General features: G+C 43.6%; 1 protein-coding gene across 4 annotated transcripts in view; it reads right to left on the bottom strand.

The window, feature by feature from the left end:
- Window positions 1–16,589, bottom strand: part of LOC143828371 (SPATS2-like protein) — an 80,678-nt gene that overhangs the window by 36,076 nt on the left and 28,013 nt on the right. For 3 of the 4 annotated variants that reach the window (XM_077318757.1, XM_077318758.1, XM_077318759.1), the window contains exons 2-3: window positions 6,068–6,129; window positions 858–966 (exon numbers count right to left, since the gene is read on the bottom strand). In XM_077318757.1, the coding sequence (XP_077174872.1) occupies window positions 858–966; window positions 6,068–6,106 (148 nt within the window). In that variant the 5' untranslated portion in view covers window positions 6,107–6,129. Of the gene's footprint in view, window positions 1–857; window positions 967–6,067; window positions 6,130–7,042; window positions 7,191–16,589 lie in introns of those variants that run through there. The other variant, XM_077318755.1, reaches the window with a different exon arrangement.

The raw sequence follows: 16,589 nt of genomic DNA on the forward strand, positions 1-16,589 counted from the left end.
GGCTACTGCTGCACTGCCCTAAGAAGCCTGGGCAGTTGCAGGGCAGCATGGAGGCCAGGCAGGACAGCTCCGCCCCGTCTGAGGCCAGGGGACATTGTGAGGCGGCATGGAGGCAGGGCAGGCCAGCACTATCTCGACAGTCTGAAGAGGTGGGAGGGGGGTGGGAGCAAGGAGTCTGACAGGACTGCTCTGTAAGGACAGCTCTAAAAGGACTATGATTGGCCCAAGGTCACCCAGCTGGCTGCACATGCAGGAGGAGGGAATCAAACCCGGCCCTCCAGATTAGAAGCTGCCACTCTTAACCACTACACCAAGTTGATGTTAGATCAGTGGTCCCCAACCTTTTTATCACCGGGGACCGGTCAACGCTTGACAATTTTACTGAGGCCCGGGGGGGGGTAGTCTTTTGCCGAGGGACGTCGCCGCCGCTGCCTGAGCCCCTGCTCCACTTGCTTTCCCGCCGGTGCCCCTGACTTCCCACTGCCCACTGAGGGGCACTGCCAGCAGCAGCTGCGCAGTACCATGCTGAGGGGGAGCCCCAGCCATGGTGGCCGCTGGAGGAAGGGAGGTTGGCGATATGGGCTGATTGTATCACTTAGCAAGAAACTGGAGATGTCCTGTTTCTCTTGTTCCTGATGAAAGAGATTTTTTCCAACAATTTGATAACTGGAAATATCAACTGGAAGGGAAAAAACAGCATGAAATTCCTTTACAAATGATCCCAGGCGAACAGAACAAGATTAGAAGGGGGGTCTCATTTCATAACGTTTGAGAACTACAGCCTTGCACAGACCAATAAGCCATCTGGGATTCTGTTATTTCCTGAAATATTGGACATCTTGGTAAAGGGTACCTACCATCCATAAAAGCTTGTACAGCTCTGTCTACGTTGTTATCAAACTGCTGTAGCACAAGCACTATCTCATTGTTGCTTTTGTTAGGAACAATGGACCTCACTGCATTGATCTGTAAAAAAGAGAGATCAGCACAGGTGAATTTAAAACACAGGAAATGCCACCGCAAAGCTACAAGGGCGCTGCATGCAAACAGCTGGCAAGTTTGCACAGAGCAACCAAACCATTTTAACTATGCCATCTGCAGAAGCAGTTTCTGAAAATGGATTATCAGAACATGTCAGAACATATTGTACTGCCACTGGGCAACACAGACAGAATCAGTCAGGCTGATTCCACACGGGCAGAAAAGGCCGGGATAGCATCAGTTTGGACCTGGGGCTAATCCCTGTGCCTGTGTGATGTCACTGCCAGGCTGCCACCCCTCACCCCACCCCCCAGGCCTGGCACAGATTGGAACCCAGAAGCCCCACACTTAGAGAACATGGATTCTTCCGTGTTCCATTTTGGCACTGCGGGGGCCAACGGGGCCTGTCCCACAGCAAGCCCGTGTGGCCGGGAAGAGCCAGGCCTCCCTGCCCTAAGGAGGCCAGCAGGGGCAAAAAAATGCTTTGCAGCACGAGGCGGACCAGGATTATTTTATTTTATTTTATTTTATTTTATTTTATTTTATTTTATTTTATTTTATTTTATTTTATTTTATTTTATTTTATTTTATTTTATTTTATTTTTTGATTGATTGATTGATTGATTGCAGGAAGGTGGGATTGCATTCCCATGCACTCCCACCTTCCTACAAAATTTTTAAAACCCACCACACTTTCTCGCAGAGTGGAATTTTTCCGGCGTCCCCTGGGGGGACACAGTAAGCAACTCCGCAGCAACACACTGGCAGCAGCTGTGAGTGGCACCACTGGTGCAGAACGAACCTCACTGGACTTTGTTCCAGCCTCAATGAACTACTGACAAATTTTGTAACTTCCTTACCTCGTTTATACATTTGTACACAACCACGATTCTCCACAATTCACACACACACACAAACATGTTTATACATTTGTACGCAACCACAATTCTCCACAATTCACACACACACACAAACAGATGAAGCTGCCTTACACTGCAGGAGTAGTCAAGCTGCGGTCCTCCAGATGTTCATGGACTACCATTCCCATGAGCCCCTGCCAGCATTTGGTGGCAGGGGCTCATGGGAATTGTAGTCCATGAACATCTGGAAGATCACAGCTTGACTACCCCTGTTATATTGAATCACACTCTTGGTCCATCAAAGTTATTACTGCCTACTCAGACCAGCAGTAGCTCTCCAGAGACTCAGGCAGATGTCTTTCACCTCACCTCCTACCCAATCCTTTTAACTGGAGATGCCAGGGATTGAACCGGGGACCTCCTGCATGCCTAGCAGATGCTCTGCCGCTGAGCCTCAGCCGCTCTCCAAATGCCATGTTGAAACAAAATTTTACAAATGTTTCCTGTTTACACTGCCTTAGTCTATTGCCTCAACAGGTACACGGTGTTTTGATCCTTCCACTGAAGACACGCAGGCTGAGGGATTCTACAGCTGTCTCGAATAGCTAGTTAAGTGTTATTTTGCCTAGCAGAGAAAACTCTGAAAACAAGACTACCTCTCAAGACAAACCCTACCCTCAAATTGCTTTTCAGTTTTTGTGGGGGTTTGTTTGTTTGTTTTGCATCTGGGATGTTCTATTTCACCATGCTAAAAGAATTAACAGTTTTCTCACAGGGTAGTGCCATTAATTACTAACACGGACAGCTTTATTTCTGCGATGTTTTTGTGAACCACGACTGAACTCAAAAGGAACGTTTAGCTGTTTTAGCAAAGAATTAACATATGGCATCATATGGCTTAATTTGGATATCAAAACACAGTTTACTAATTTGCCACTGATTTACCTTTTGTATATGTATATGTATGTATATATATGTATGTAAGTGTATATATATATATATATATATATATATATATATATATATATATATATGTGTGTGTGTGTGTGTGTGTGTGTGTGTGTATGTATGTATATATATGTGTGTGTGTATGTATATGTGTGTGTGTATGTATATGTGTGTGTATATATATATATATATATATATATACACACACACACACACACACACATATATATAAATACACACACACAGACACACACAGACACACACACACACACACACACACACACACACATATATATATATATATATATATATATATATATATATATATATATATATATATATATATATATATATATATATATATATATATATATATATATATATATATACTCTTATGATTCTTGTTCTATTTTGTCTGATGAAGTGTGCCTGCACGTGAAACTTCATGCCTTGAATAAATCTTTGTTGGTCTTAAAGGTGCTAGTGGACTTAATTTTTGTTGTGCTCAAAGGATACTGTACTTCACATGAACAGGTGTACAAAATATTTTTTTTTCTTTTGCCTTCAGTTACTTTTATCTCTCACTCAAGTTTATTCCCTTTCCTAGATTTTATGGCTGAAAAAATTCAGCTTGTCTTCACAGTTGTCAATATGGATGGGTATCAGATAAGTGGAGTGGGTCGGAAAGGCGAACTAAAAAAAACATAAAGAAGATAACGACCAGGTAGAATTATAAGTCGTCAGGAGTCAGTGGCATAGTGGTCACAATCCTGGACTAAGACTTGGAAGAACCAAGTTCAAATCCACACTCAGCCACAACAGAGCCAGCTTGGTGTAGTGGTTAGGAATGTGGATTTCTAATCTGGTGAGCCGGGTTTGATTCCCTGCTCCCCCACATGCAGCCAGCTGGGTGACCTTGGGCCAGTCACAGTGCTCTTAGAGCTGCTCTGACTGAGCAGTAATATCAGGGCTCTCTCAGCCTCACCTCCCTCAGAGGGTGTCTGTTGTGGGGAGAGGAAAGGGAAGGCAATTGTAAGCCACTTTGAGACTCTTTCTGGGAGAGAAAAGCGGCATATAAAACCCAACTCTTCTTCTTCTTCAGCATTCACTCAGGGATGTCAGAATAGTCACTAGCCTAATCTACTTGAGGATAAAATGGAGGCATGGAATACCATGTAGACTGCCCTGGGCCCCCACAAACGTGAAGCGGGTTAAAAACATAACATAGCAAAGTTATGCTCAAAATCCTACAAGCTAGGCTCCAGCAATATGTGGACCGAGAACTTCCAGAAGTACAAGCAGGATTTCGAAGAGGCAGAGGAACTAGAGATCAAATTGCCAACATACGCTGGATCATGGAGAAAGCTAGGGAGTTCCAGAAGTAGAACATCTACTGCTTCATTGACTATGCTAAAGCCTTTGATTGTGTGGAGCATAACAAATTGTGGTAAGTTCTTAAAGAGATGGGAATACCAGAGCATCTTATTTGTCTCTTGAGAAACTTATATGCAGGTCAAGAAGCAACAGTGAGAACTGAACATGGAATCACTGATTGGTTCAAAATTGAGAAAGGAGTTCGGCAAGGCTGTATACTGTCGCCTTGCCTATTTAACTTGTATGCGGAGCACATCATGAGAAAGGCGGGATTAGAGGAGTCACAAATTGGGATCAAGATTGCAGGGAGAAATATCAACAGCCTCAGATATGCAGATGATACCACTCTAATGGCAGAAAGCGAAGAGGAACTAAAGAGCCTGTTGATGCGGGTGAAGGAGGAGAGTGCAAAAGTTGGCTTGAAACTCAACATCAAGAAAACAAAGATCATGGCATCCAGCCCTCTCAATTCCTGGCAAATAGATGGGGAAGAAATGGAGATAGTGACAGATTTTATTTTCCTGGGCTCCAAGATCACTGCAAGATGGGGACTGCAGCAAAGAAATTAAAAGACGCTTGCTCCTGGGGAGGAAAGCGCTGGCAAATCTAGACAGCATCCTAAAAAGCAGAGACATCACCCTGCCAACAAAAGTGCGTTTAGTCAAGGCTATGGTCTTCCCAGTTGCAATGTATGGCTGCAAAAGTTGGACCATGAGGAAAGAATTGAGGCTTTTGAACTCTGGTGCTGAAGAAGACTCTTGCGAGTCCCTTGGACTGCAAGGCGAACAAACCGGTCAGTCCTAGAGGAGATCATCCCTGCCTGCTAATAAGAAGGCCAGATCCTGAAAATGAAACTCAAATATTTTGGCTACCTCATGAGAAGGAAGGGCTCCCTGGAGAAGAGCCTAATGCTGGGAGCAATTGAGGGCAAAAGAAGAAGGGGATGACAGAGAATGAGATGGCTGGATGCAGTCACTGAAGCAGTAGGTGCAAACTTAAATGGACTCCGGGAAATGGTAGAGGACAGGAAGGCCTGGAGGATCATTGTCCATGGGGCCGCGATGGGTTGGACACGACTTCGCACCTAACAACAACAAGCAATAATAAACACAGGGCTGGAAACCATTCACATGTACTTGGCGTGAATTCAACCTGAAATCATTTGAAGTGGATTTCTGAATAAACATGGGACGCGAATTAGCCATTCAGATTATCTAAACGCATGAACAGCATTGGCAGTGAAAGGACAGTGATTCATGTTATCTTGTTTTTGCCAGTAACAGTGCCAGATTTCAGCCACTAAGCTTCAGAATAGAAATCACTGGTATGGGTGGGACATACAGCTGTATTATACAGCTGACTGCCCTCTTTTAGTAACACCATGGTGGCAGAAAGTACTGTCAAGCTGCAGCCAACTTATAGTGACTCCATAGGTTTTTCAAGGCATTGCCTGCCTCTGTGTAATGACCCTGGGGTTCCTTGTTAGTGCCCCATCCAAGTTCTAACCAAGGCTGACCTGTTTAGCTTCCAAGATCCAACAATATTAGGCTACCCTGCCCAATCCAGGTCAGGGCAGTCATACCATTAAAGCAGATTGTAGTATCTGTACATGCTTGGTTAACAGAGTTCCTTCAGCATCCCAGGTCTAGTTTCAGTGACTACACAGGGGAAAAGCCACTGTTCCAATCATATATACATTTTTCCAAGCAAGGAAAGGGGAAACTAGTTCTTCTGAGAAATGATTTGCTACCACAGGCAAGATTGGAGCAATTATAAATCAACTGGAATCAGAGAAGAACCTTGCTGATCCTAGATCTCCTGCAGTGGTCAGCATTACAAATCTACAGAATATGGATTTATGAATTCTGTCTATCCAGCACAGCATCTGAATTAAGAGGTCCTACCTTTCCCTTGATGTCTGCTTGTGAACTGACCCCTGCCATTTCAGGATCAAGGTGAATAACAGCTGAAAGACAAAAAGTAAACACGGACTATTAAACAAACAAACTGATGCATTATCATAGCAAGAACATGACCTCTGACAAACTGTTTTGTTTATTTCTATAAATAATCCTGTCTCTCAGATATAAGAATGTATCTAAGTTTGGTCAATTATAGTTTTAAATTCAAATAGCAAATGCAGTTCTAAGGAATGGAATTTTGGGGGGGAACGGAGGGGTTACCAGTCCATACTGCTGAGTCATGAACAGCAGATATTAACTGTAATAATGTCATCCACAAATTTCTGCATAACTAAGTGCTGTTAACCACACAGGCCAGCACAGTTTTTCTCCAATCTGCTGGCAACCTTATCAAAAAAACGCATTTCAGGATACTGTAGTGTCTGTTTAGGAGTCCTGGGCAACACAGCTGAAGAGGGATGCAGACAAACTGGAGCATGTCCAGAGGAGGGCAACAAAGATGGTGAGGGGTTTGGAGACCAAGACATCTGAGGAAAGGTTGGGGGAGCTTGGTCTGTTTAGCCTGGAGAGGAGACGACTGAGAGGGGATCAGCGTTTAAAAAATCTCTCAGAATTACGATGGATCTCCAAATTACAGTGGACCAGTTTCCCTAGAGAAAATGGCTGCTTTGGAGCCTGGACTGTAGAACATTATCTATCTGATCCTGCGTTGAGTAGGGGGTTGGATTAGATGGCCTATATGGCCCCTTCCAACTCTGTGATTCTATGATTATGCCCTGTTGACTACATGGCATTCTGCCTCCTCTCCAAACCCCAGGCACCACCTCCAAATCCCCAGGAATCCCCCAGCCCAGGGTTAGTAATCCAACAGGAATGCATTCTGGAGCCAAGCACCAAAAATCTTGAGTTCCCCTTAGTGTAACTGCACAGGGGACCTCCCAACGGACACCCACTTACAGGTGAACTCCCTGTTCTTTTTCATCATCAACGATCTGGATCCTAAGAACCATGAGGCCCATTTCACTCACAGAACGGATCTCTCCAGAGCTTTTCCCCTTCCCAAGTGGAAACCAACCTGACACCAATGTTTCCCACTGCAGTGGGGAAATTAAAGGAATAAAGAATTCTCCGGGTAGTAACCTGGCAACCCTGTCGGCAGCTTTTGTTTCCAAACAATGTCATATATTAGAAAATGAGTTTAGCAGAACTTGTACTTCTGAGCAGTTAATTATACAGATAAGACTGTCACGGACAGTGCATTTCAGTGCGTTTGATAGCGTTTGATATATTCAAGCTCAGTATTGCCTAATTTAAGGTGACCAGATTGTCCCACTTTTGGAGGGGCATCTGGGGGCACCTGGCAAATTGTACTTATGTTGAAATTAAAATATATATATATATTAAAATACTATATTTGCTTTCTATGCATTCTATGAAAATTTTTGTTGCTCCATATAGACCAAATTTTTAATCAAGAACCCAACCCCCCCCCCCCGGTCAATGGTGTCCCGCTTTACCAATGTTAAAATCTAGTCACCTTAGCCTAATCCAGCCTTCCTCAATTGTTTTACTGATGAGAAACTTCTGGAACGTTCTTCAAGCATCAAGAAACCCTAGAAGTGGTGTGATCATGTAGAATATAATTGGGAAGCATAGGTGTGTACATGCCCACCCAGGCACCTCCCCTTCCAGGCTCATCACTGGCCACTAGGGAGGGGGGTCAACATGGCCATATATATGGTCATATCACGTGACAAATGCTTAACAAATTTTAAAAATATAACAAAAAATTAATTAACTCCTACCCATTCGGGAAACTCTTCCAGGGCTGTCAAGAAACCCCAGGGGTTCACGAAACCCTGGCTGAGAAAGCCTGTTCTAATCTGATGGGCAGTGACTGTCCAGGATTTCACGAGGGGAAGGTCTCAAAACGAAGCAGAGAAGTTCAGCCCTGAATGCAACTGAACTTCTTATGGAAGGTGCAGAATTATCAAGCTCTAAGAATAGCCTATAAAAGGCCTTTAAGCTAACAGCACAGAAGAAGCAGACAGCTATGGAAGACCTTTCGCAAAAGAGAGGGAGGAGTATCGTTCTAGTTAATTCAGACTCTGAATGCTAAATACAGTAAACACAGGGTGTGCATGGAAAGCCGGCAAAGAAAAGCTTTGTGAAGTCTGAAGGCCAGTTTCAATGCTTTGCCTCTTTCTTTTGCAGCATCCTATTCACGTTTCAGATTCTGAAATGTCACTTTATGCTCAGTCGTGTAGGTTGTCCACAGAGGAAAGAAAGCATGGAAGAAAAACCAGAAAGGGAAGACAGAAGGCTCTCTTATTTGAACAGGGCCTCACCTTCTGCTACTGGTTTCTAAAGACGTGTTTTTTGAAAGGAAAATGCTTTCTATTGATTTCTTATGCAAGCAGGGACTATATTCTCATTCAAATGTCACCCTCCAGCCTTGCTAAAATGGCGGTTTGCAAAGGCCAGAAGAAGCTTTTTTGTTTGATGAGGATTGTCCCTTCCACATGAAACGCATTGTGACTTTCTCTTTCCACACAGACTGAAACGAAACAGCATTCACTGAGGTGAGGACCAGCAAATTCTATACTGGAAAAGACAGTGTTGTACATCCTTTTTTCATTACAGAAAGGACGTGGACAAAATGGAAAGGGGACAGAGGAAAGCAATGAGGATGACCCAGGACCTGGGGACCAATTCCTATGAGGAAAGTCTGAGGGAATTGGGAATGTTCAGCCTGGAGAAGAGGAGGTTGAGAGGGGACAGGATTTGAAAGGTGGTCACTTAGAGGAGGGCTGGGAAAGGTTTCTGTTAGCAGCAGAGGATAGGACCCACAGTCATGGCTTTAACCTATGTGTAGAACGGTACCAACCAGATATCAAGGAAAAGTTTTTCACAGTCATAGTAGTACAGCAGTGGAATTGGCTTTCCCTCATGGCTAAGGTGACCAGATTGTCCCACTTTTGGAGGGACATCTGGGGGTACCTGGCAAATTGTCCTTATGTTGAAATTTTAAAAAATATATATTACAATACTATTTTTGTGTTCTATGCATTCTATGAAACTTTTTGTTGCTCCATATAGACCAAATTTTTAATCAAGACCGCCCCCCCCCCCGGTCAATGGTGTCTCGCTTTACCAATGTTAAAATCTGGTCACCTTACTCATGGCAGCCTTCAAGCAGCAGATGGACAGATACTTATCATGGATGTTTTAAGGCGGATTCTGCATTGAGCAGCGAGTTGGACTGGAATCACAGAGTCACAGAGTTGGAAGGGATCTACGGGGTCATCTACCCAACCCTCTGCACTATGTAGGACATCACAACCCTATTGCTCATCCACTGTAATCTGCCAGTGTAGTGTACACTATACTATTGTAGTGGCTAGGAGTGCAGTGGTTAGGAGTGCGGACTTCTAATCTGGCGAGCTGGGTTTGATTCCCTTTTCCCCACATGCAGCCAGCTGGGTGACCTTGGGCTCAACACAGCACTGAGAAAGCTGTTCTGACAAAGCAGGAATATCTCTCAGCCTCACCTTCCTCACAGGGTGTCTGTTGTGGGGAGAGGAAAGGGAAGGCGACTGTAAGCCATTTTGAGACTCCTTTGGGTAGTAGAAAAGCAGCATATAAAAACCAACTCTTCTTCTCCTAGATAGCCTGTATGGCCCCTTGCAACTCTGTTGGTCCAGACCAACATGGCTACCCACCTGAATAATTTAACATAGTAAGGCTGCAGCTTCAAATGGAAAAAAGCTCCAGGAACAATCCTAAACGTTTCACTTGACTCTACAGAGTCAATTCAATCTCATCCAGACCCAAGGGGTCTAACTCCGCTAAAAAATTGGCCTTCCCTTGTCATGTTTCCAGCATCTACAGGCTTAGAAAAAGAGATGGACAGTTAGCTGTTACTATAATATTGATGAACTGTGACAAAGTGCTTGGCTTCAGGCCAACTGACACCCTTGCTAAGCTTGACTGCTGGCCAACCAGTGATTAAGTTATCTCAATGCAGGATCAGCCTAAAGCATCCATGATAAGTGTCTGTCCAGCTGCTACTTGAAGACCACAAGCAAGGGAAAGCTCACCACCTCCTTAGGTAGCTTATTCCAGCTGAACTACTCTGACTGTGAATTTCCCCCCTGATATCCTCATCCTCTGCTGCCAACAGTAACCATTCCCTGCCCTCCTCCAAGTGACAACCGTTCAAGTATTTAAAGAGAGCCATCATGCCCCCTCTCAACCTCCTCTTCTCCAGGCTGAACATTCCCAAGTCTCTCAGCCTTTCCTCATAGGGCTTGGGACATACGGAATCATCCTCATTACTCTCTTCTGCACCCTCTCCATTTTGTCCACATCCTTTTTGAAGGGATACCTGGGACATGAAAAGTGCACATCAATACTGAACCTGGACTGACCAGTCATCCAAAGCAATGTTGTAGTTACATCTTGATCCACTGTATCTGCTTTTGACTGGACAGAGGAAAAGACTACTTTCCCCCCCTGAAAAAAATGCCTCCAAGTGGGGGGGTCGTCCTATACGCCGGGTGCACTTCAGTTGGGATAGACATAGCTGCCCATAGTGGCCCATAGTACTGTAATGTAATGTAACAAACTCTATATTTTGAGTGGAAACGTTGGGGGGTCGTCTTATACGCCCAGTCGTCTTATACGCCGGCAAATACGGTAGTTAAGAGACCTGAGCTATATGAAACTAAATATTCCTTTCCCTAGTGTTAATAGCCATCAGCTATTCATCCAGAGTTTCCCACACACAAAAAAAGAAAAGTGAGAACATGTGATACTACAAAGAACTGTCTCGTCTCTCACAATTCGCCAAATGAATTCAGCGGGGCTTACTCTCCCTTAAGCACGCATAGGATTACTGCTTAGATATGCTTGGGGAGTCTTAAAACAATTAATTTAATGTTATTTATTATGGCAACAGTGAGCTGTAGCAATTTGGACTTTAAAATTCTAAATGAACTACGATGCAAGCTAGGCAAGGCTGAAATTAAAATCCATGCCTTTTAAATTTTAATAGAGTTTATGGTTTGATATGAATTCCCTAGCCTGGATCTGGAAGGAACTGTTTTCTAGATAAAAGGGAAACGCTGGAGGTCCGAATGGGAAATTCTCATTTTTAAACAGTTTGTTGCTTGTGATTATTTATGTCCCATGGTGATGCTGTGATTCAGATGTGAGCCAGTGGTTCTTTTACAGTATTTTTAGTTTGTCTCAAGGGCTTCAATTGACCAGTGAAAGACCCTTTTGAAAAGCTTTGTTTAAATTCAAATACCGTAAATGAAAATGAATTAATATAAGTAATTTCTGTGAACTTTTGACTCAAAATAGAACTATTATGCCACCAAGCACGGGAATTTTCCATCATGAGGACAGAAAGTTTGATGAGATTGGTAATAAAAACAACAAAGAAGTAGCTACTTTAAGGCTTCTAGTAAGTACTCCAAAGCTTAGAGCAGGGGTAGTCAAACTGCGGCCCTCCAGATGTCCATGGACCACAATTCCCAGAAGCCCCTGCCAGCGAATGCTGGCAGGGGGCTCCTGGGAATTGTAGTCCATGGACATCTGGAGGGCCACAGTTTGACTACCCCTGGCTTAGAGTGACTGGCTCAGAAATCAGTTACCTTCTCACGTAACTAATACTTGAATACATGAAAATACTGCATTTCTGTATAAAATCCTCATATATATACTTTTTAAGATACCTCTGACCATCAGGAATAAATCCGTATAGATCAGTGGTTCTCAACCTACCCTTTAATACAGTTCCTCATGTTGTGGTGACTCCCAACCATAAAATTATGCAAGTGTTCTTTCACATAAATTAAACCAAAACTGACCAATGGCGTGAAGATCCATTGTTCGTGATTGGATATAAATTGTTTTTTTTTTTCCGGGGGCTCTCAGTTCAGTTCTGCCTCTTGTCCCACCACGCCGATCTCACTCTTTTCCGCTGCTCCGGACAGATGAATGCTCTATCTCAATCTACCCTGCAAGGCTGTTGTGTGGATGGTGCCCCCCCAGCCAAGCTGCTTGCCCTGCCACGACCTCTGTGAAAGGGTTGTTCGACCCCCAAAGGGGTCCCGACCCCCAGGTTGAGAACCACTGGTATAAATTATTAAGGCAGGCTATTTCTCCTCAGCAACTACAAACTTGGCCTTAGAGTGGTCCAACTCTGAGAAGGACTGCACTGTGAATCATTTATATTGGCACCAGGTTTTACTCTTTGACAAGAATCCAACTGTAAATTAGTTTCCCCTCAGCTGTCACAATTCACATTTTTACTGACAGTTCATTCCAGAGAGCGAATCCAGTGCCAGAACTCTGACAGGCTATTTTCCTCTCTCACTGCGGTCATAACAAACATGGAGAAATCATTCCCTATTCAAAAAAAAAAAGAAGTTTTTGACTTAAAGTTCAAAGATATTTTACTGATACCCTCCATAGTCAGTGTGGAGAGACATGGGCTGCATTTACACATTACTAGATGTTCTACTTTCATCACACCATAGCCAGCCTTTCAATTTGATGGTTTTGTCAACATGGGGTAATCCAGGTGCAAATGATGGCTCTAGGACCATGAAAGCACAATATCCAATGACTTGCTGTTTTCGTCCTGGGACCAGAGCCCCACTGGCTTTCTTGATGGTCTCCAATATTTTTAAGACAAAGTGGGCATGCACAGCTCTTAAATCTAAGATGTATTCTTACATCAGGATACCTCATCTTCATGAGGGCTCTCTGCTTCTCAACTGTTACATACTTTCTGTTGTCCTTTTGAAATGATTTGTTTTTGACCTTGTGGTTGACCTTTTCAGTTCCCCATCCCACAGACTGGGTAAAAAGTAGCTTTTTGCCCTATCCTGCAGGGCAGAGAAAAAAAAGATTTAAAGGAGGTGGGGCAGAAACTGCACCAAAGCCTCAGGGGAAAATGGAAAGCTTCATTGAAAACTTAACCCTGTCTCTAACCAGGGCTGAATCTGCACTTACTTTGTTTATTCCATTGTGGATCCTGCTGAATCCAGATTGATTTGAACTCGGGTCTTCCTCTCCCCCCCCCATTCCCCATAGAAACAGAAAAGTGTTCTGCATGTGGTTAGGGAAGTTCAGAAGGGGAGGGGGGCGCAAAGCACAGCCATAGCCTCTTCCTTTCTTTTCTTGAAGGGGGGGGGGAAGAGGATTGGAGACGGCAGAGGAGGGAGAAAAAAACCCAAATCTCTACCAACAGAAGTTAGGGTTTCTGGGAGCTTCTGCTGAGAGAAATTAGGGGCTTCCCCTTTAAGGCAAGCCTGTCACCTAGGCAGCCTTGGCCAATCAGGGCTTCTCTACCATGGAGTCAGCAACAAATTTGAAGCAGCCAGAGATCTGCATACTTTCTCATGCTTTCTCAATCCGATCTTCAAATATTGAGAGTTAAAACCACTCTAGGATATTGCAGGATAAAGGTAGGGTCACTCCGGGTCAATCATGCTTCTTGCAGACCAAAAATTTAAATCGGACAAAATCAAAATGGAAATCCCATTCAGTGGAGACAGCAAGGACTGAATCGACCTGGGATTGGAATAAAAGCTCCATGCAGACTCTACCCAGGAAGCAAAAACTAAGGCACATGTGTTAAGATAGCACAGGTTACGTCAGCCTATAGCTACCTCTAAGGTATATTTGAAACTTTGCTTGTTTGGTCATTGGTTAGTCAATTTGTGCTGAGGGAAACTGTTGAGTTTTAAATTCAAATTCTTAGTCTTGTTCATTTATCTTGTATTACACACCTTGTACTTTAATCTCATGTAATGTTTTGTATGCCAATAAAGGTGTATTGTATTGTATTGTATATTTGAAATTTTGCTTGCACAAAGCTAAGGCATTTATAACAATGACAAATTCCATGAATATGTCAATTATTATAATTTTGTACAGTAACTATGTTATCAATGATTAGTTTTATGGTGTTAAAGCAGTAAAATGGTTAGGTTTGACAGGACACTAAATATTACAGTCCTGTTAGAGCTGTTCTCACAGAGCAATTCTGTCAGATCTCTCTCAGCCCGACCTATCTCACAGGGTGTCTGTTGTGGGGAGAAGAAGGGAACGTTATTTGTAAGCTGCTTTGAGACTCCTTCAGGTAGTGAAAAGCGGAGTATTAAAAACCAACTTCTACTCTGCGAGCCGGGTTTGATTCTGAACTCCTCCACATGCAGCCAGCTGGATGACCTTGGGCTCACCATGGCACTGATAGAACTGTTCTGACAGAGCAGGAATATCAGGGCTCTCTCAGCCTCACCTACCTCACAGGATGTCTGTTGTGGGGAGAGGAAATGGAAGGCAAATGTAAGCCATGAGACTCCTAATAGTGGCATATAAGAACCAACTCTTCTTCTATATGGGGATAGAGAATAATCTGTATGTGAAAAAAGGCCTATCAACCAAGGCCTTGACACAGAGTAATATCACCAGCCTTATGCTTAGGGGCTATTTCCTTAGTTATATCTACTGATCAGAAACAGCTCCTGAAGCAAAATCATACTACCTAACACACACAAACACACACAAATAGACCCTCAGCAAAACCAGATGACATACCCATTCAAGCAGCACAACATCCACCAAAGTCATTCCAGCAACAGTTTGCCCTTTCCAGGGGGTTTTGTTCCATCTCCTACTGACAATGCATTTTTTGCTGCATACAGGGGACAAAACGTATTGCTCTCTGCCCAGGAGAAAATCGATGATACACATCTAATGGGGGCGAAGGCAACAAGCGGGAAAGGAACCAGCGGGAGAGCATTTCCACCTCCCAGGACATTCTGCTTCTGTTCTAATGTTACCATTTTCCAACAAAGCAACTTCGACCAAGGGGCCCCTGTATACAATCAATGAATGCGAATCTAGTGGAAAATTCAATACCGCTCAGCTCACTTTAGACTTAAGACAGTTGGCTCATTTTTTTCATTACATGAGCCGGTTGAACAATAATATTTTTTGCCAGTACGCAATTCCCACACTGCACGTTTCATTTCTAACATCATCCCTCACACTTAACTGGCAAAAAAAGAGATTATAATGGACACATGAACCCATCATTTACTTGTTTCAAAATTTAGAAATAAAGCACTTGACTTTGGTCTGCTACAGTCACATGATAAGGTTTGAGAGAATTCTGATCATGGTTTGCAGTGATTGTCCTTTACAGCAGGGGTAGTCAACCTGTGGTCCTCCAGATGTCCATGACTACATTTGCTGGCAGGGGCTTATGGGAATTGTAGTCCATGGACATCTGGAGGACCACAGGTTGACTACCCCTACTTTACAGCTCCGGGGGGGGGGGGGAGTTCAGTATTTAATTCCTTCAAGAACAAGGGGTTTGGGAAGCAATGACTCCATCTTTTCAACATTCACATGCAAATAGATTGGGAATTTGGCCAGGCAATAGCTTTGTGTGAGCTTGGCAAAGAGCGTTTTCCAAGAAAAACAGCACTGCAGAGCACCACAGGTGATCTCCCTTTATAGCACTTTTATGGCATAATTAAAAATTTGTCAAGCTTTTTCAATCATTGAAGAAAATGAACAAGCTGGCAAACATGCCAAGGAAGCAAAAGCTGAATGCGGTTTAATACGATTAAGACCGTGAGATGTAGGCATCCATTCTATGGATCTTAACATGAGAATATTCTTAAGCATTCCTACATAGTCTAGGGTTGCCAACACGGGCTTGGGGAGTTCCTGGAGATCTAGAGGTAGTGCTTGGGGAGGGCAGAATTTGGAAGATGGAGGGAGGGGGCTAAATGGGGATGTTCTATGACATTCTGCGATGTCATGTACAGTTCAAAAGTCAGTTCCTCCATCCAATCATGTAATCAGTCTCCTACCAAAATTCAAATCTTTTAAATTTTAAATTTCCCACGTAATGTCACTTCCCTGGCCTTTTTCTCCCACCTTACATTATTTCTTTATTGATTTCACTTTTGATTCTGCTCTTTCTCGAAGTCCCAGGGCAGATTACAATGTAATCGATGAGGATGATCTGGGGCCAAGGGGCCAAGCCCTATGAAGATAGGTTGAGGGACTTGGGAATGTTCAGCCTGGAGAAAAGGAGGTTGAGAGGGGACATGATAGCCCTCTTTAAGTATTTGAAAGGTTGTCACTTGGAGGAGGGCAGGATGCTGTTTCTGTTGGCTGCAGAGGAGAGGACACGCAGTAATGGGTTTAAACTACAACGATTTAGGCTAGATATCAGGAAAAAGTTTTTCACAGTCAGAGTAGTTCAGCAGTGGAATAGGCTGCCTAAGGAGGTGGTGAGCTCCCCCTCACTGGAAGTCTTCAAGCAAAGGTTGGATACACACTTTTCTTGGATGCTTTAGGATGCTTAGGGCTAATCCTGCGTTGAGCAGGGGGTTGGACTAGATGGCCTGTATGGCCCCTTCCAACTCTATGATTCTATGATTCTAAGAGTGAAAAGCAGGCAGTTCAG

This window comes from Paroedura picta, unplaced genomic scaffold, assembly GCF_049243985.1.
Source record: "Paroedura picta isolate Pp20150507F unplaced genomic scaffold, Ppicta_v3.0 Ppicta_v3_sca22, whole genome shotgun sequence".
Classification (NCBI taxonomy): Eukaryota; Metazoa; Chordata; class Lepidosauria; order Squamata; family Gekkonidae; genus Paroedura; species Paroedura picta.